Source organism: Leopardus geoffroyi, chromosome D2 (assembly GCF_018350155.1).
Source record: "Leopardus geoffroyi isolate Oge1 chromosome D2, O.geoffroyi_Oge1_pat1.0, whole genome shotgun sequence".
NCBI classification, from domain to species: domain Eukaryota; kingdom Metazoa; phylum Chordata; class Mammalia; order Carnivora; family Felidae; genus Leopardus; species Leopardus geoffroyi.
Genome location: NC_059334.1, coordinates 54805918 through 54827440, shown reverse-complemented (window position 1 = coordinate 54827440; position 21523 = coordinate 54805918). Strand labels below are relative to the sequence as shown.

At 43.3% G+C, this 21523-nt stretch overlaps 1 protein-coding gene across 10 annotated transcripts in view; it reads right to left on the bottom strand.

Moving 5' to 3' along the window:
• The window catches only part of PLCE1 (phospholipase C epsilon 1), a 320763-nt gene that overhangs the window by 12888 nt on the left and 286352 nt on the right, over positions 1-21523 (bottom strand). For all 10 annotated transcript variants that reach the window (XM_045438272.1, XM_045438271.1, XM_045438263.1 and 7 more), the window contains 7 exons: positions 21105-21236; positions 17912-18202; positions 13213-13376; positions 11676-11937; positions 8602-8720; positions 3954-4082; positions 1475-1684 (listed from right to left, as the gene is read on the bottom strand). In XM_045438272.1, coding sequence (XP_045294228.1) covers positions 1475-1684; positions 3954-4082; positions 8602-8720; positions 11676-11937; positions 13213-13376; positions 17912-18202; positions 21105-21236 — 1307 coding nt within the window. The remainder of the gene's footprint in view (positions 1-1474; positions 1685-3953; positions 4083-8601; positions 8721-11675; positions 11938-13212; positions 13377-17911; positions 18203-21104; positions 21237-21523) is intronic.

The window sequence follows — 21523 nt, the reverse complement described above, 5'->3', positions numbered from 1 at the left end:
CACAGACCTGAGTTCTTTCTACTTCTTTCTCACTTTGTCACGATTTAACCTCTGTGAACCTCAATTTCCTATGTGCGAAATGGTTTCCATTACCTCATGAGATCATTCAAAAAAGTAGTGAGTGATAACTTTGAACACGGTAAATCATTATGCAAATATATGGTTTGAAAATTCGCTTGCTGACCTTATCACTTAGAGGACATTTTTTTACATGTAGCTAAAGAATGAGGCAAGTCAACGAGAAAAAATACAGAAAAATTTAGAGAGAAACTGAAGAAGGCTTCAAAAGTCCAGCTAAGGCCTCTGATATTTTCTCATAAAGCTATTATCATCAGAACTGCTCATTACCTGCCTTTGCAATGTGTATGTCTTATAGGGAGAGGAGGTTGGGGAGACGATTACATTTCTTTGCTTAACTGGAGTGTCCTTTTATGGTCTAAGGCAAGGTTAGGAAGAAAGGCAGTGGCTGTGGTTCCCAGAGCAGATGTTGGAGGTCTGTGGAGTACGATGCAGGCCATGTTCACAGTTCGGTGCAGAGTGAAAAAGTGGCACATGACGCTGAAAACTGGCTCTTTATCATCTCCACTGTGTCCCAACATCATGGATCACCAATGGGCATTTTACCAACCAAGCTCTATTACATGTCCCAAAGGAGAAGATAGATCATGTGCCCAGAACAGGGCTTGGCATGTATTAGGTGCTCAATAAATATTTGTTTAATCTAATTGTTGAATTGACTCCACTCCCTCATTATTGACATATCATGAGGCCTGAACATCTATGGTGGAGCAGTGACTTTATGTCATTTAAAAAAATGGCGGTAAGTTAGTGGGCTCTTAACCGTTTATTCAAAAAAAAAAAAAAAAAAATCAGTACTCCATCCACAAACTTGAAAAGGAACTAATCAATGTAGAGCTGACAGGAAGTCGCTATATTATTTTCCTTCATGCGAATGATCACAGGAATGTTAGTGAACATAACGTAAATTCTTACTAACTCTGATCAAAGCTGAGAGAATACTCTGTGTGAAGTTTCAGAATATTTTCAAAGAACTACTGTTCTACCTAAAAACACAGAACTTTTTATTAGCTAAAACTTTAACAGGCACGAACAAGAAGGCAACCAATTCCCAAATGTAAAATACCAACGGGACTAGCATGACACGGTCCTGTGACCCTTATGACAATGCCTTTTCGCATATAAATCAAAGCCTGGACCCACAGTTGATGACAAGCATGAGGAATCCTTTGAATTCTTGCTCCCTTTCTTTTACAAGAGATGGTTTTTAGACTGAATTTCTGTAACTTAGAGATAACATTCTGAATAGGTGCAGAAGAATAAAATCATTTCTCCCCATTTACTTAAGAAGAATAACATAAATCAGGTTGCAATGATAAATTCTGAATCAAGGGAGGTGGCCAGTGGTGAGGTGGTTAATCACACCCTGAGTTGTTACGGTGTGAGACACACTTACTTCCTGCTGGGTTTTTAAGACAATCCTGCCAACATATCCTTCCTCTGGAAACCAGCTGCTTAAAATCTGCATAATCTCTTCCTCTGGACCAATGACTCTCTGGAACGGTTGTTTCCTGCATTCATTCTTTTCTTTAGATATAAAATATTTTTCTTCCATCAAAAAATAGTCTGTGATGATAGGTTTGGTGTCTTGTTCAGTGGTCAGAATCTAAAGAAAAAGCAAAGGCAAAACTTTAATTCAAAATAAGCCAGTTTTGTATAGAGAACAAACTGATGGTTAGCAGAGGGGAGGTGGGAGGGTGGGTGGGTGGGGGATGGGTGAAATAGGAACTAGGGAATCAAGACTATACTTATCCTGATGAGCACTGAGTCCTGTATAGAAACCTGAAACTAATATAACACTGTATGTTAAGTATACTTGAATAAAACACACACACACTTGCACACAAAAGAAACCTATTCTCACGGTGTTTACATAGGTCTGATGTGTAATTTATAAGCGAAACTTACTCTGCAGTGTTGAATAATTCTTTTTGGAAGACCTAAGAACTCTCTTATGTCCAAGAAGGATTGTTTATGTTCATTCTGGGCAACGACACAATTTATTCATAATCCCCAGACAGCATAACTATTTTTCCCACAGCTGGAATGAGAGCTTCTACTGAATTACAGACTTTACGCTTCTCAATCCATGAATTTAGCTCTCTGTAATCTTGTAACACAGGACCGATGGCAAAGAACCTAGCATAGCTTTTACCAGCACCGTGTCTTTTTCTCATGTTAGAAATACTTGTCTTCTAATCTCATCTGATCTAAGTTCCTGGGAATTCTCCTTTCAATTAAGTCCTGACACTGTGCCTACAAGCTTGTTTTTCTTTGTTGGTTACTTACCCAGGCGGTCAGAGCGGCTGGGACAAGGCTCTGGAGCCAGACAGACCTGGGTCTGAGGTCTGCCTTTAATACTTATTGGCTGTGAGATGTTGGACAAGATATTTAACCCCTTAGAGACTCAGTTTCCCCATCCATAAAATGGGAACAGTTAAGAGTAACAACCTCCTCATTTCGTTTCATGATTGAGGCACTGGTTAGGAAGCATAACACCGGCACATACAAGAACTCAATAAACGCCAGTTACCATCACACTCCTATAAGTTACTGACTGCACATTCCACTCCAAGTGGGGACAGAGAAGGTTGCCACCATCTGGTCTGGATTAGGCAAGCACCCTTCTCCTCGCCCCCGCCAGTGATGCAACTCCTAGAGTCCACACTTGGCACTACTTCATCTGGCCTGCAGGAAAAGTGGAATGAACCGAGGACGGTGAGGACAGAAGATTCTCAGGAAGATGCAGCTCCCTTCACCCCCGCACTTGGTCTGTAGTCGGTGCTGCAAGGATATTAGGTCACTGTGTCAATCCGAGGTGGGGCTTCCAGTGTGAAGAGAAAAGATGTTACACATGGGGCTGTCTGTCCATTTGAGGAGCTGCCCCCTCCAGATGCTGCTTGGTTTCTGGCTTTCTCACTCTCACACATCCTCCTGGGTGGGGGGGCGGGGGGTGTCCCTGCCTACAGAAACCCACAGGGATCTCTGGGGGCGATCCCGAGTAGAAGCGGCACCACATGAGGGGACTCAGGCCAGTGATGCTGCTGCAGGTTTTGGGGTAACAGGCTCTCATCCTCCTGGGTCAGGCCCTGCGGGCCTCTTTGTACTACCAGAGGGGTAGGACCTCAAGGGTTAAGATCAAGTGCCAGGGGAAGGGGGACAATGGGGCTGCCCAACATGCAGATAAAGGCCTAAGGCTAGAGGGGCTGAAGCAATGTCTTGTTGGCCGCCGTCCATTCTGATGCTCTAAAAACTTGATCTAACTCCTAGGACGACAAACTTCATTCAGCTTGTGTGCAAATTCTGACTGATTAGTAAGCTCCACATTAAGAAGAAAGATGGGGCCTGGGTCTAGCCTTAGAGAGAAAGAATACACGATTGGAAAGCCACTCATTTTGGTCCTTATCCATCTTGAGCCTAGTGTTTTCTTATGTGTTTGAAGACTTGTTAAAAATTCTTTTCTAGGGGCGCCTGGGTGGCTCAGTCGGTTAAGTGACTGACATTGGCTCAGGTCATGATCTCATGGTTTATGAGTTTGAGCCCCGCATCAGGCTCTGTGCTGGCAGCTCAGAGCCTGGAGCCTGATTTGGATTCTGTGTCTTCCTCTCTCTCTGACCCTCCCCTGCTCATGCTCTGTCTCTCTCTGTAGGTTAGCTTATCTAATGGTACCATGACCTCCCAGATCATTCTTATGGTGGATCTCAGTGTTGAATTACACAAATAATCAAAAGGCAGATCATCAATATGGACTTTTGTGTGTGTGTGTATGCTTACACCTGCATTTACACACACACACACACACACACACACACACACACACCCCTCCATACATATTAGATGATGGATTCTCCCAACCATGGCCTCAGTGGACTTACTTGTTGGAGAAGCTGCTTTGCTTTGGTGCCTCCACTTATGGAGAAAACAGTAAAGGGCTCTGGACCTGGGACCCCATGCACCGTGACTCTGTGAGCCTGCAAACATTTTCTTTCTTCTGAATTAAACATCTGTCAAGGAAGACCACATGGTTTCTCATTCATTCTCATTCTCATTCTCATGTTATTTCTAGGCTATATTCAGTACACAAGTACTAGTTCTTAGAAGTCTGTAGAGGGACATGTAAATGCAAAAGAAGACCATTCTTTTACAACCTGATACTTCTGTTTGTCGCTGAAGAGGCGATGGTGCATCTTCCTTAACAGTCTAGTGAGGATATTAGCAGCATACCACCAAAATACTAATTTATTTATTTAAAATTTATTTATTTAAAATAAATGGAAAGTGACTCTTTCCATCATAATTAGGAGACTGGTATTATCTGAAGTGTATGTTAGTCCTTACTTATGAACTGACCTTCAACAGTGTCTATTGAGTTCCCTCTCTCCTCAGGGCCTTGGGTTAGAATTTTGGTTGGTAAGATGATAGACTATTCCAGGCTTAGAGCACTCTCTGCCCAGGCACACAGATAAGTATAATATGGAAAGTATTTCTGTTTTAGGAAGAGCTGGGGAGGTGTGTAACTCACAACTTTTGAGCATTTTGTATATTAAGATATATTCATTCACTCAAAATACAAAATTCATTTATGGAGAGTTGATAGTGAATCAGACACTATGTCTGGCCCTGGGACATTATCCCAGAAAGAGGACCTTATCCCTGCCCTCAAGGGCACCCAGTGGAATGAATCAGAAAAGAAAATGGACAACTGTCAGCAGTATGCTAAGTTCCTTGGGAACCCAGAGGAGGGGGCAGATCCCAGGTTTGGAGGAAAGCAGAGAGCACCTCCTGAAAATGGTATCATCTGAACTAAATCTTGAAGGTCCAGTGTGACTTAGAAGATGGAGAGTGGGACAAGAACACCCCAAATATTGATGCAGCCTGTGTGCAAAGGCTTGGAGGTGGCCTGAAGCAGGGGATTCTGGGAGCCTCCACAAGCTCCGTGACTGGGGTGTGGAGGGGGTGGCTGGAGAAGCCAGCAGATGCACAATCATGCAGGCCTCTTCCTAACTGGCCGGAAGAGCTACACTGAGAGCGGAATAGTGACCCGAGGCCCTAAGTGTTTCATTGAACTTGTACTTTATTTTTATTTGGGGAAGGATTTGGCTGTTTTATTTTGCTTGCACACTGTGTTTCTATTATTTAATGCATTTTATTGAGATATGATTTGTATACCATAAAATGCACATTTCAATTATATGGTTTAGCCTGCACTGTATTTTTTGGAAGCTGAAATCACTGCCAACAGTTATGCAAGTCCAGATGTCCTGACTCTCTTGGAAACCAGAAGATCAGGCCACACTGCATGGCAACCAGCAGCTGGGGCTGACAGCAGGGTAGTGGCTGCCCCTTTAAATGACTCATAAGCTCACTGTTTTCCCAGTGTCTCTGCCCAGTCCATGTATAAATTTTACTCTGAAAGCAGTGGAGAACCAAGGAAGGGTTTCTAACACAGGAGTGACATGATCAGATTTAGGTTTTAGTTAGATGTGGCTAAGCAGACAGACAGAGGGGTTCAAGCTCAGAGGGAGAGGCCAGTTAGAAACTCACGAGCCAGGTGCGAATGGATGAGGGTCAAAGCAGTAGTGATGGACAGAGATGAATGGATTTGAAAACCACTAAGGAGATAGACTTATCAAGTCTTAAATGGGGCAGTGAGAGGGAGGGAGAAGTCCAGGATGATCTTCTGTTATTGGCTTGAGCAATGGAGGGTGATGACTTCAGTGGTCAAAGAACACATACGTGTTGCTGCTGCCTGGGACCCAGGGATGGCCTGGTGTGGTACAATAAAAAATAAATATTTGGTCTTTGTTCACAGTCGCTGGCACGCATCCCCCTTGGAACCTCTGCAGCGATGAATGTTCCCTGCATGTTATGAGATGGCCGATGGCTGGAGGCCCCTAGACAGCTTCAGGATGGGAGGTGCTCACTGGAAAGACCGAGGTGGGATCAGATGGTTGGAACTTTCAGCACCACCTGGGGTTTCCAGGGAGGGGGACGTTACCCAGAGTTGAGTCACTCACCAATGGGCTATGACATACTCAATCATGCCTTTTCAATAAAGCTCCATTAAAACCGCTAAAAGGTGGGGTTCTGAGAGCTTCTGTGTTGGTGAACACATTGAGATGCCGGAGGCCTCACACCCCCTTTGCCCTATGTATTTCTTCCATCTGACTTCTCTTGCGTTGTGTCCTTATAATAAACTGGTAACAGTAAAGCACGTTTCTGAGTTCCCCAAGTCATTCTACAAAATTCCTGAACCTGAGGAGGGGTTTGTGGAAACCTCCTGAATTTATAGCTGGTCAGTCAGAAGTACCAGTGACAACCTTGGACTTGCCACTGACACCTGAAGTGGGGACAGTCCCATAGGACTGAGCCCTTAACTCTGGGACCTGATGCTAACTCCAGGTAGACCCTGTCAGAATTAAATTGAAAGGCAGGACACCCAGCTGCTGTCAGAGTTGAAGCAGTGTAAGAAAATACACAATGCATTTGGTGTCAGAAGTGTTGTGAGGAAAAATGGTTCATCGATGGCATGTGTGGAATCTTCAGTGCTAATAAGTATCGAGGCAAACTGAGCCAGAATCAGGCACTAAGCTCTGCTTCCCCTTTGTGAAAGCTGATTCTTGTCCTTCGATACCTAGGCAGCCCTGTCTCTGCTTCCCAGTCCTCTGCACAAGTAGAGGCAACACCTCTCTCTACCTTGGCCAAGTGTTGTTCTCAACTTTGGCCACACACTGAAAGGAAAAGGAGGAGAACCTGAGAAAATGAGGTCAGGATGGAGAGAGAGACGACACTGATGAGGTGAGGGGAAGAACAGCAGAGAAGAAAGTTGGGTGAATTATGGGTGGCCATGGCAGTGGTCGAGCCAGCGCCATTTGTGAGCGCACGGGGTGCCTTTCTACAGGTTGTTAGCACTATGTTGAAGTATAAGATTGACACAACGGTGAACAGGTTATATTAAACATGTAAAGAGGTAATCAATGGACACCCTTCTATTGTTATTATTATTAAACAATTTTTTTAATGTTTATTTTTTGAGAGAGAGAGAGTGAGCATGAGCGGGGGAGGGGCAGAGAGAGAGGGAGACACAGAATCCAAACCAGACTCCAGGCTCTGAGCTGTCAGCACATAGCCCAATGCGGGGCCCAAACCCATGAACTGTGAGATCATGACCCTAGCTGAAGTTGGACGCTCAACTTACTGAGCCACCCAGGCGCCCCTGTTATTAGTATTTTTTAAAGTTTATTTATTTATTTTGAGGGGGGAGGGGCAGATAAAGAGAGGGAGAGGGAGAATCCCAAGCAGGCTTCGTGCTGTCAGTGCAGAGCCTGATGTGAGGCTCAAACTCATGAACTGTGAGATCATGACCTGAGCTGAAACCAAGAGTTGGAAGCTTAACCTACTGAGCCACCCAGATGCCCCTCATTTTAAGTTAATTTCTAAACATCAAATAATGGAATCAACCAGTTAATTAAAGCAGTGGTACTTGTTTAAATAAACAACCTTGCATTACTGGGGTGGGTACTGGCCCAGTGGTCCTCAAACTTCAATGGTATGGACCTTACCTAGGGAACTTGTTAAGAGACAGATTCTGTAATAGTGACCCTTTCTGTGGCGTTCCTTTCCCATTTCCAAGAGGGCCAATTCTGCATCTCCCCAACCTTTGCTTAATTAGTCTTTTCCCCATGTTATTATTTTGGGTTCATCTCCCTGGCAGGCCTATAATGCACTCATTAAGAGTGTGGGCTTTGGGGCGCCTGGGTGGCGCAGTCGGTTGAGCGTCCGACTTCAGCTCAGGTCACGATCTCGCGGTCCGTGAGTTCGAGCCCCGCGTCAGGCTCTGCGCTGATGGCTTAGAGCCTGGAGCCTGTTTCCGATTCTGTGTCTCCCTCTCTCTCTGCCCCTCCCCTGTTCATGCTCTGTCTCTCTCTGTCCCAAAAGTAAATAAACGTTAAAAAAATTAAAAAATTAAAAAAAAAAAAAAAAAAGAGTGTGGGCTTTGGGGGCACCTGGGTGGCCAGTCAGTTGAGCATCTGACTTCAGCTCAGGTCATGATCTCACGGCTCGTGAGTTTGAGCCCCACATCAGGCTCGCTGCTGTCAGCGTGGAGCCTGCTTCGGATCCTCTGTCCCCCTCTCTCTCTGCCTCTCCCTGGCTTGCACTCTGTACCTCAAAAATAATAAAGTAAACATTAAAAAAAAAAAAAAAAAGTATGGGCTTTGGCACTACAGTAACGGGTTTATAGCTGTGTGACCTAGATATACTTAGCTCTGACCTTCCTCATCTGTATGGAATGGAGAGGATACCGTAACTATTTCACAAAGTTACTGACAGGATTAACTGAATTAGTATAGTTGTAAAGTGCTTAGAAAGTGTCAAGTGCCAGCCATTACTGTTGTTGTCATTATTTCCATTGCTACCTAATTAATAACTCTAACTGACCAGGTTCCTGTGCCACAAGAAAGCCTATCTATCCCCAGTGTAGCGATCCCTGCAAATATGCTGAGTGAAATAGAACTTAGTTACCAAAGAGGCCGGCGTGGTGCTGCTGGAGGAATTTTCTTCCATCCTCCTACTGTTTATGAATAAACTAGAGATTTCCAAGACTTCGTTGTGGAGATTTCGCAGCTGAAGATGTCGATATCCTGGAATAATGCAGAATTGGGGAAAGCTTGTTAGCCATGCACTGCAGAGCTCTGCAAAGAAGGTAACCCAGGGAGGTCAATAAATGGTAGGCGGACATCAGGTCTTCCGATGGGCAGGGAGTGGCAGTGGGCATGCAACCAGCAGACAGACACCTTTTCATCGAGACTGCTGCTCCTGGGGACAGTTTTGGGTCACCTTATGGTAACTAACTTGTTCAGGTGCTATTTTTAACTTAGACTCAAGCAGAATATCTTAAACTCAAACAAAATACAGTAGGAAAATCTGATCATTTTGATATCATCTACAGTCATTGTTTTACAAATATTCCCTCTTAGTGACAATGCAGTATTCTAACAATACGGAGTTGGGAAAGTAAGTTATGGCGTGACTGTTTGTACCAATATAACATGGAATAACGTGCAGCCAGTGAAAGTGCTAATGAAGATGCATAGCTACCAACAGAAAAAGTTGCTCACTACAGGGGCACCTGAGTGGCTCAGTCGGTTAAGCGTCCGACTTCGGCTCAGGTCATGATCTCACGGTCTGTGGGTTTGAGTCCTGTGTTGGGCTCTGTGCTGACAGCTCAGAGCCTGGAGCCTGCTTCGGATTCTGTGTCCCCCCACTCTCTCTGCCCTACCCCTCCAAAATAAATAAACATCAAAAAAAATTTTTAAAAAAAGTTGCTCACTACATACATCAGGAATGAAAACCAGTGAGATGCAAGACACTAAGATTAGTAGAAAGCCTCTTTATTAAAAATATATATTATGTTATATGTCTATTACATATAATATGTAAATACATGGGCAGAGAAATAAAGCCTACAAAAGAAATATACCAAAAGTGATTATTTTGGAGAGATGGAAAACGGATAATTCAAAAGAAACGTTTTTGCTTCTCTGTGCTTTCTCATAATTCTGTAATAACTGTTATGAACTGAATTGTGTCCTCTCCAAATTCTCATGTTGAAGCTCTAACTCTCAGTACTTTGGAATGTGCCTGTATCTGAAGATGGGGCTTTTAAAAAAATTATTTATTTATTTATTTATTTTGAGAGAGAGAGAGAGAGAGAGAGAGAGAGAGAGAAACAGTGTGAGTGGGGAAGGGGCAGGCAGAGAGAGACAGAGAGAATCTCAAGCAGGTTCCTTGCTATCAGCACAGAGTCCGATTTGGGACTTGATCCCACGACCCTGGAATCATGGTCTGAGGTGAAATCAACAGTTGGACACTCAACTGATTGAGCCACCCAGGCGTCCCTGGAGATGGGTCTTTTAAAGAGGGTTAGGGCCTTCAATGAAGTCATAATGGGTGAGTAGGGTGAGCCCTAAGCCTATATGACCGGTGTCCTTATAAGAAGAGAGAGACACCAGGTGCCTGCACACAGTCTCAGGGACAACCACGTGAGGACACAGCGAGAAGGTGGCTGTCTGCCAGCCAAGGAGAGGGGCCTTGGGAGAAACCAACCCTGCCATCACCTCCATCTCCAGAACTGTGAGAAAATAAATGTCTGCTGTTTAAGCCTCCAGTCTGTGGTGTTTTGTTTCAGCACGAGCTGACTAGGGCAGTGGCCATGTGCTACTTGCACAGTGGAGAAGAAAAACAGGAAGAGAACAAAATGCAGGAGACTGTAATGTGTTCGTGGAAGTCAGAGTTCGGCGCTTTGAGTGTGGTGGTGGAAGAAGGCGCTAGCACCTTGGTACTCAAAGTAGGCCATTAGGGTCAGCATCCCTGGGAGCTTGTTAGAAATTCAGACTCTCAAGCCCCCGCACCCCCAGACCTACCGCATCAGAATCTGCATTTCACTACCACGAGTCCCAGGAGACCCTGACATGCATCAGTGTTTGAGGAGCAAAGTGCAGCCATGCCCACTGGACAACAAGCTGAAGTTCCACAAGTGCTTTGACAAAGCCGAACCACATCAGGCCAACAGCTCTGGCCTTTACTCAGGATTCTCCATCTGCCCTGCTCTGCCCCCAACACCCACCTCCAGCTTTCAACCCTGGACGTGCCATGAGAGCATCCCAGCCCTCCTTCTCTCAGGCTCCTTTCTTTCTTTTCCTTTTTTTTTATTAAAAAAATTTTTTTTAAGTTTATTTATTTTGAGAGTGAGAGAGAGAGAGAGAGAGAGAGAGAGAGAATATTCCAAGCAGGTTCTGCACTGTCAACATGGAAACCAACGTGAGGCTCGAACCCACAAATGGTGAGCCAAAATCAACCAACTTAACCAACTGAGACACCCAGGTGCTTCACTTTTAAATTTTTTAAAAGTAAGCTCTACACCCAATGTGGGGTTTGAACTCAAGATCCTGAGATCAAGAGTCACATGCTGAGCCAGTCACTGACTGAGCCAGCTAGGCAGCACCTCCCAACCCCAGGCCCCTCTCCTAATGTCAGTCCTTGCTTTAAACATGCCAGGGGTGCAGCGGCTGCTACTGGGAAGGGGTGTGCAGGAATAGGAGCACAGCCACTCCTCCCCACACCAGCAGACGGAGAGGACACACTCTATGGGATGTTGTCAACACCTCTGATTTTAGGATAATGTAAAAATCTCTTTTGAGATGTGATCAAACAGTGTTCAAATCTGTATCATTTCTTCATGCCTCTTATTATTTTTTTTAATGTTTATTTATTTTTGAGAGAGAGAGAGAACAGAGTGCAATGTGGGGGAGGGGTAGAGAGAGATGGAGACAGAATCTGAAGCAGGCTCCAGGCTCTGAGTTGTCAGCACAGGGCCGGACTCAGAGCTCGAATCACAACTGTGAGATCATGACCTGAGCCAGAGCCGGACGCTTAACTGACTGAGCCACCCAGGCGCCCCCTTTATGCCTCTTATTTTAACTTTGTACTATGGAAATTCCAAACATACACACAAGGAGAGAGAAGAACATCATGAACCCCAGGGCATCCATCACTTAGCTATTATAATTATTAGCATTTTGAGAATTTTGTTCTACCTCGTTTTAAAGCCTTGAGTGGGATGATTCTCTGAGCAGTTACAGCTGAGCTGTTGTTTTCCACAACGGCAAAACGAAGAAATACGAGATCTTCAAAGTGAACCCGGAAGAGAAACTGTTCATTCCACATGGGGTTCAGAGTGTTCCGGTGGATGGGCTTTGTGCGGAAATGGCAGCTGTCCAGGGGCATGCCCAGCACATCGACTTCGATACACGGGCTTCCTGTGCTGCTACTCGGGCACACGTTTTGACCAGAGACAATCTGAGGCAAGGAAAAAAGGATCAAAGTCACTGAAGACACGAAAGAAACAAAGCAACCTCTGTGCCTTACTGCTTCCCTCCACCAAGAAAGACAAAGACCATTCTGGAATGGAAGGGGTACATGGTTAACAAAGTTGCTAAAAAGAAACAAAAAGTGATTGTAATCAGGTAATCACATGACTGGAGTCATGTGAAAGCCTATTTTGTCAACAGCATTCACCTGACGGTAACCTTTCAACTGTAAAAATGTTCAAAGATCTTCAAAAACCAAGCCATTAAGATGATTAAGTTTCTCAAGGAGGCAGGAGGAAAGGAGACCATACACAATCTGAGAAATGGTTACTAACATTCTGTTCAAAACGTTTATATTTGATATACCTCAAATCTTTTTCTTCAACAGTTCGTTTTGGACCAAGTCACAGGGAATGTTGTTAAAAATTAATCCACAGCCTTCTGTAAGTAGACGGAATTATACTCGAGTCCAGCTGAAAGGGTCAAACAGAAAGGGGCCGCTGCCCTAGTCTTCAGGAGAGAGAAAAACCATGTGGGAGGTGGAAGGTCTGTGAGTTGGCTCTCCCAGGGCTCGGAGGTGTCATGAGCAGAGGCTGTTTGGCATTCTTTGTTTGCAGCAAGTCAGACCAAATATGATAATGGAGAGAAGAGGTAACTTTCTCCCTTTCTGTCTTTCCTATCACCATCCAGTGGTGGTCTCTCTATCAGCTGAGTGGGAGTGAAAGAACAGGGAATAAGGTTGGGTGATGAGCTACTGGGGCTAAGTTGTTAGGGGCAGCCTGTGGAGTTCTGACAATTAGGTAGTTAAAGGAGTAAAGGAGTAAGGAGAAGCCCAGGAGTGATAAAGGTTAAGCTGTAAGGAGGAAAGATATGTAGTTGCTTCATATATTGATGCTTGTCTGATCTTATGAGAACTTGTCAGAGTGTAAGATGACCTGCTCTAACCAGGAGCTCAACTTTTATGGGATCCATGCACAGTTATGATTCCCGGGGCCTGGAGGACAGAATTCCTATCATCAGTTTGCAGGTGAAGCAGGGACCTCATAACTCCACCTACTGACTCTGGCAAATAGAGGGCCTGGTGACAGCATATATAAACCATAGCCACTGCTTCCTGAGAGGATGAAAAAATGCTTTGGGGAACTAAATCTGCATGAACAAAATGGTGATACGAGACCTTTGTAATGCCTTGAATTCAAAACCAGTTCATATTCATGAAGGCTTACAGACCTTACTATATTCTGACAACTGGGGCCATACTTACAGTTAAGGAGTAGATGGCAGGCTCCATGTTGTCCAGATCTCTTTCTAAGGGAGAGAACTTCTGATACATGGGACAGTTCTTGTCCCACAGAACTGGGGGTTTCAAAACATAACCACACCCACCGTTGGCTTCAAACATGGCAGCATTTAAATGTAAAGGGAGATCTGCAAAATAAAGTCAATATTGTTTGGCTCACGTGTCATCCTATACATTTACTTTAAAGTTCAAAAGAAATCTGCATCAATTTCCCCTAAGCTGAAGTATGAAGAAGAGATAGCCATCCATTCATTGCATAGACTGACTGAGTACCTACTCTGTGCCAGGTAGTGTTATGCACCCAGGATATAGCTGCTAACAAGACTTGAAATCTGTCTTCATGGAGCTCATGCTCCATCCCATGTTCTGCCACCTAAAAACTCTTATAAATAAAAATTCACAACATCCATCCAGAAAAATCTTTGAACACCTCATTTTATACTCAACTTTAGAAAAAAAAAAGGATTGTCTTATCCCCAATGCTAAGCCATGCAGACAATTGTGTGAACAATTCTTGCTTTTTCAAATATAAGATAAAATCTTAATAATACAAGAAAGGCGAGGAGAATAGCCAGAAAAACATGCCTTGTCTTTGAAATTTCTATTTCAACCCATAAATTGCTATGCTTCTACCTCTTTTTTTTTAATTAAAACAATTTTTTATATTTATTTATTTTTGAGAGACAGAGAAACAGAGCACGAGTTGGGGAGGGGCAGAGAGAGAGACACGGAAACCCAAGCAGGCTCCAGGCTCTGAACTGTCAGCACAGAGCCCAATGTAGGGTTCGAACTATGAACCATGAGATCATGACCTGAGCTGAAGTCAGATGCTTACCCGCCTGAGCTACCCAGGTGCCCCTCTACCTCTTTTTTAAAAATGGTGGTTCAATAGGAAACAAACCATTATCACATGTGATTCACATCATATCCACAGTCTCCTCAATCACAAATGCTGGGAACTTTTACAACAGTCTTTTGTGGCCAAAATTTATTTGGCACAGGTCTTTGGTGAACGATCGGATCCCTGCACACTCAAATGCTCATCTGATGGCACAAGTCTGCATAAAAGTTGCCCAAATGAGCAAAAAGTTTATGAGACACACCTGACAAATGTTCCCTCTGCTAGATTCCTCCCATGTGCAGAGTGAACTTTGCTACATGGACCAACATCAAGGAAAAGTGTGGTAAGCACCGTGGAGCGATGAGAAGTTGGCCTTTACTGGTGTGGGGGGGAGCTGGCCAGGGTCATGTACAGGAATTCTGGGGGGAAGATGTCTTAGACACATGAGAGCTCCTGGGGCCTCAGCTTGCTTATCTACAAAATTAGCACACTGGACCCCTCCTCTCAGGCCCATCCAGTCCCCATGCGATTAATTCACTGAGGCTACAGAGGGAAGCAAACTAGCCCACGCAGTTGGTAAATGTGAAATGGATAAATATGACTAACAAAATTAGAGCAGCTCACACTTACTGCACCCTTCCCATGCACTAGCACCTGTTCTAAGCACTTTGGGTGCACCAGTGCCTCCATAACCCACGAGGTGGCTCATTGCCTTATTTTAGTATTTTCATTTTTAGAGATGAGGAAACTGAGGCATAAGATACGACAAAACCCAAGGCACATGGCTAGAAAGTGGTGAATGCTAGTGTTCAAACTCAGACAGCCTGACCCATCTTAACTACCGAACCGCATAATGTATATTATCTTAACTACCCAGTCTTAACTGCTGGAGCCATATAACGTATACCTCATGGGGGTGTCATAAAGATAAATGAGACAAGGGGCACCTGGGTGGCTCAGATGGTTAAGTGTCCAACTTCGGCTCAGGTCATGATCTAGTGGTTCGTGAGTTTGAGCCCTGCATTGGGCTCTGTGCTGATAGCTCAGAGCCCGGAGCCTGTTTGGGATTCTGTGTCTCCCTTTCTATCTGCCCCTCCCCCACTCGTACTCTCCCTCTCTCTCAAAAATAAATAAAACATTAAAAAAAATTTTTTTTAAATGAGATAATGTGTAAAGGTCCCTACCCCAGCATCTGGCACATAAAAGGTGCTCAATAAATTAAAATATTAAATTATATCATGATGTCGACACCCATTTGGGTTTGAAGTCTGATTCCATTAGCAATGTGCCTATCCTTGCAGCTTTTCAAAACTTGTATTCTCCTTTTTGTTTTGTTTTAAGTAGGCTCCACACCCAACGTGGGGCTCACACTCACAACCCCAAGATCAAGTCACACACCGACTGAGCCAGCCAGGCAGCCTGCTTTCCCAAACTTTAAAGCACTTTTTCTTAACTAAAATCTCACTTGGTGATCCCATATGTAAAACAGATCCGTGTGGAGCTGCTTCGTTAGAATAAAGGCGGGGCCTCCAATCTAGTTCTCCCACTGCCCCCTAGGGCTGGTCTCAGAACTTCATCTAGAGCTGTAATTTTAAAAACTCCTGTATCCATTAAGTGAAACAGTGTGCCTGAACCTGTGTACCCCCATCATCCCTTTCAGTCAATGAGGGTGATGGCATTGATGTGGGAGAGAGGAAAAGCCTGCAGGGGTGAGTGGAGGCCCACCAGCAGCCTCAGTGTGTGTTTCAGAGCGCGAGGTGGGTCAAGGAGGGGCAATTCCCGGGTCCCCCTCAGCCATGGCTCCCTTTGCCATCAGTGGAGCCAGTATGTCTGCGGCAGCCTTGGCGCTTCAGGAAGAAGGACACATCCCAAACCAAATGCGTTTTCATTTCCTTGAGAAAACCACTTTGCTAGTTATTTCAGTTGACTTAAATATTTCAGTGTTATAACAACCGAGGGGACCAGTGGACACAGGGCTAAGGACAGGGCCAGAGATGTGAACCCACAAGCCACTTGGGACAGATCGAAGAGAAATTTTTACAACTCTGAAGATATTTCATTATTATTTCCACTTGTGAGTCCAAATCATACTGTTTTCATAACTTATCAAAAAACACTTACGATGGTTAATGTTCGTGGAATGTTTTCTACGCGCCAAGCACTGCGTTTGGTATGGTACTTCACTTGTGCCGACTTACTTAATATCAATTGAGAGAAACAAATATTAAAGGGCACAAAAATATGACTGATGTCTCTGACCATACATCTGCGGGGTCAGCCACAAGTAGACACTGTTGGCACCTGTGCAAGGTTGCTAGGTGGTCCCAGGGCGAAGGCTGGGGTTTAACCTTGGCTGAAGACAGGGCTATGCTTTGGTTGATGGGTCAGCACAGCTAGCTGGGATCTGATTAGTGCTCGTGAGAGGAACGAGAATGTTGCTTGACTATTCGAAGGAGAGACTGGTTTTCCAGTGAGCTTCTAGGAAACATTCTTCCTCTATTTTTTCTTCGTCTTCTGCAGCTCCCTTCTTTCCCCCATAACCAAGAGGAGACAAAACACTTTACCCTCTGAACTCCCAGAGTCCTTGTATCTATTATTATTAGTCATTCTGTAACCTTGAGCAAAGTAACTGCTCTGTGCCTTGGTTTGTTCATCTGAGAAATGGACATCATAAAGGGACCCACCTCTTAGGGTTGTGGCAGGGATTAAATGAGAGAATAGGGGTCAAGAATGCAGCGCGGTGCCTGGTACACAGTGAGCAAGCCATAAACGGCAGCTGCTACCTGGAGTTTACTCCTCAGTTACTCTGTTAGGAGTCCCGTCCACAGTGGAAAAACACACACATTACGTTCTCTGTTCAGGTGGCTCACGTACTTGTTTTCCCCGTGGTAGCCACGCCTAGGGCACTGAACATTATTTATTTCAGTCTCAAAGGGAAGAGAAGAAGCTAAAATGCTTCTAACTTGCAAAATGTTTGGAGCAACACTACTTTTTGACTGCAAGAACAAGAGCTTAGCAAGAGAACTTACTAAGGCATGTTAGGAAATCTCTGCCCCCAAACACCTTTAAAAGCAAACTGGACAGAGTGCTGTCAAAAGGAGTCATAAGTTTAAAAAGTACTTTAAAAAGGCAGCAGGGGGGCACCTGGGTGGCTCAGACAGTTAAGCGTCCAGCTCTGGGTTTTGGCTCAGGTCATGATCTCAGGGTTTCATGAGTTTGAGCCCCATGTCAGGCTGTGCAATGACAGTGTGGAGCCTCCTTGGGATTCTCTCTCTTCCTCTCTCTCTGCCCCTCCCCGACTCATGCTGTCTCTGCCTCTCTCAAAATAAATAAACTTAAAACAATTGAAAACAAGAAGGAGGCAGGAACAGAAGACCTTTAGGGGTCCCCTCATGGTCTTTATTGTCTTTTTTTTGAGAGAGAGAGAGAGAGAGAGAGAGAGAGAATGGGAGAGGGGCAGAGAGGAAGGGGAGAGAGAATCCCAAGCAGGCTCCACGCTGTCAGTGCAGGGCCTGACTCAGGGCTTGAACTCACAAACTGTGAGATCATGACCAGAGCTGAAATCAAGGGTCAGACACTTAACCGACTCTGCCACCTGGGAGCCCCTTTATCTATCGTCTTAATCGAAACATCAAGGGCACAATTCCATATCAAATTCACTTCTGTTTTGGTCATCTGTACTTTAACCCTCATATCCGGTGTGCCCCAGTCTGGAGTCCTGCCCCTTCAAACAATCTTGTTTGCTGAACTATATTTACTGAAATATAAGAGGCAGAGGAGAGAGGTGGGGAGGCACCCTTCCGGGTGAAGCGGGCCCATTACCATCTGTCTGGTAGTTGAGCGCCACGAGCTGTATCCCATGGAGCCAGAACATGAGGGGATTGGGGTTGGAGGAGTCGATGCGAGTGGCAGCCGGGTAAGTCCTCAGCAGCTGACAGGCGGTGTGCTGGATCAGTTTCTGAGAATACCTGCGACACAGACGTTTGGCGGCATTTTCATTCAGCGAGGAGATATGGTAACATTTGGGAGTTCTAATGATAGCGCTGAGGGATGTGGTTGGGTTGAGGGGGGAAGAAGATTCCTCCCAGGCCTGTCGCATTCCTTCACAGGAACCTAAACCCCCCAAAAGATTAGCCTCAGATTAGTGCAGAAAACTTTAAATATTTTAGAAAGATAAAACCTGAACAACATCCCCGCAGGCAATCATAACACATAATACATCGGAGTACATCTTGCCTTTTCCTCGTGAGTTAGTCTACAACCTTGAAACAAAATGAGAGCTATTGAGTTTTAAGATGACTGTGGCCACACCAATTTAAATCAAAAGCCTGAAAGTCCTTGCCTATGTACCTCATGTATTCTGTGGATACATTTGCACAAAGGCACAATGTATGCCCAAGGGTGTTCACTCTAGCGTTGTTTTGTTTTGTTTTTAAATAACAAAACAAAACCCAAAAACTCCAAAACCACCACCATCACCACCACCACCACAATCCAGGAAGCAACCTAAATGTTCTACCAGTGAGGTAGTGATTAAATAAATGACAATATATCCACACAATGGAATAATACCACAGAGGCACTAAGGACAATAAGGTAGACAAATGTATAGAAAGCCATGAGGAAAGTTACAGCAAGTATAGAGGTTATACAAGTCTCCCTGATTTTAAACTCTACTACAAAGTATAGTAATCAAAACAATATGGCACTGGCATAAAAATAGACACATAGATCAATGGAACAGAATAGAGAGCCCAGAAATAAGCCCACATATATATGGCCCTTTAATTTATGACAAAGGAGCCAAGAATACACAATTGGGAAAGGATCATCTCTTCAATAAATGGTGTTGGGAAAACTGGATGGCCACATGCAAAAGAATGAAACTAGACCACTGTCTTACACCATACACAAAGAATTAACTTGAAATGGATTAAAGACTTGAATGTAAGACCTGAAAATACACAACTCTTAAAAGAAAACAAAGGCAGTGAGCTTCCTGACGTTAGTCGTGCGTGGCCTTGAATTCCTGGGTCTGACTCCAACATTAAAGGCAACAAAAGGAGAAGTAAACAAGTGGGACTACATCAAACTGAAGTGCTTCTGCATAGCAAAGGAAGCCATCAATAAAAAGAAAAGGCAACCTACTGAATAGGAGGAAATATTTGCAAATCTTTTATCCAAATATCTAAATGTGTTATATCTAAAGTGTATATAGAACTCAAATAACTCAAAAGCTAAACAACCAATTTCATTAACAAATGGGCAGAAGATTGAAGCAGACATTTTTCCAAAGAAGATCTATAGATGGCCAACAATGAGCGATGTCAGTAATCACCACGGAAATGCAACCCAAACCACAGCGAGATACCACTTCACGCCTGTCAGAAAGGCTAGTATCAAAAAGACAAGAAATAACAGCAGTGGGAGAGTAAACAGTGAAGAAAGGGAACACTCGTGCACTGTTAGTGGGAGAAAGCTGGTGCAGCCACTGTGGAAAACAGTACAGAACTTCCTCAAAAAATTAAAGATAGAAATACCATATGATCCAGCTATACTGTTTCTGGGTATTTATCTGAAGAAAATAAAAACATTAATTCAAAAGGATATATGTACCCCAGTGTTCACTGCACCATTATTTACAATAGCCAAGATACGGAAAAAACCTAAATGTCCAGTCCATTGAAGGATGAAGGATGAATGGATAAGGAAAACATTATATATATATACATATATACACATACGTGTATATGTGTATATATACACATATGTGTATACACACACATATGCACATATGTGTATACACACATACACATATGTATATATACACATATGTACACACGTGTATATATGTACGCATATGTGTATATACATATACACACATGTACATGCATATGCGTATGTATATATACACATATACATATGTGTATATACGTATATATACATATATACGTATATACACATATGTATATATGTATACATATACGTATATATACACATATGTGTGTGTATGTGTGTATGTGTATGTGTGTGTGTGTGTGTATATATATATATATATATATATATATATATATATATATATATATATATATATATATATATCATGGAATACTACTCAGCCATAAAAATTAAGGAAATCCTGCCATTTGTAACAACATGGATGGATTTTGAAGGTATGATAATATTTACTGAAATAAGAGAGAGAAAGACAAATACCACATGATTTCACTTACACGTGGAATATAACAAAACAAAACAAAACAAACACATAAAACAAAGCAAAGCTCCCAGATACAGAGAACTGATTGGTAGTTATCAGAGGGGAAGGGGGTTGGGGGGCGGTGAAATGGGTTAAGTGTACAGTGATGGATGATAACTAGATTTATTGTTAGGATCACTTTGTCGTGTATATTAAAGATCAAATTACTATGTTGTACACCTGAAACTAATATAACGTTATATACAAATTTTACCTAGAGAAAAAAATAGTTATCCAACTATGTTCAGTTATATCCATTTGGATTATCTTAAAAAGAATCTTATTTTTCTTAAACAAAACACAATAAACTTAACAGTGATTACCTCTGGGGAGGAGAACTGGGACACTGAGAGTGGAAAGGAATTTTAATAATACTCCGAACTGTTTGAGTTTTTAACTATGAGAATTTATTACTTTCATAGTAAAAAGTAATTAGAAATAAAATGGATATATCTTCTGGAGTTATAAGGATGAAGAGCACAGTTCCAAGAACAACTAGAATGTTCCAAGGTGGCTCCAATTTTTACTTTTGAGGCAAACACTGTTAGAACGTCTTCAGTGAAACATTATTTTTTAGGAAGTTAAGAGTGTAAATTCATAATTTAAATATATTGGTACCACACTTAACCTAACACTTCACATAAACATTCATGAAAAAAAAAAATTAAAAGTTCAAGGGAAGTGCTTAGACGGTCAAATATCAGAATCATCCGGCATGCAGAATCAGGCCAAAATATTACAAGAAGGTGACTTTACTTTTTCCAGATGCTTTGTTAAACGATGCTGTCTCCCCAGGGCTCATTCTGCCCGGATTGTTGCCAAAAATGGACTTCCTGCTTTTCCTTTCTTTTCCTCTGCTAGAGCCAGATGCATTTAGAGTTGACAGGCCTGTTCCCATAAAATGAAAATAAATAAGCCAAAAACTACAAGCAAGGAACTCGACATTTTCCATCCCTGTTACTGTTTATTTTGAAGTCCTACTACTCCCTGGCAGCCCCAGGACAGAAGACCTACTAGCATTTTTAGCACAGTTAATAAGAACGGGGAATGATAGCAAAGCTTTTCTCTCTGTAGACAAATGTGACCAGAACTGCATGATCATCACCAAATCACATACACAGACCCACTTGGATGTGCACCAGAAAGATTCTGAAAAGCTACATGAAAAGAAAGCA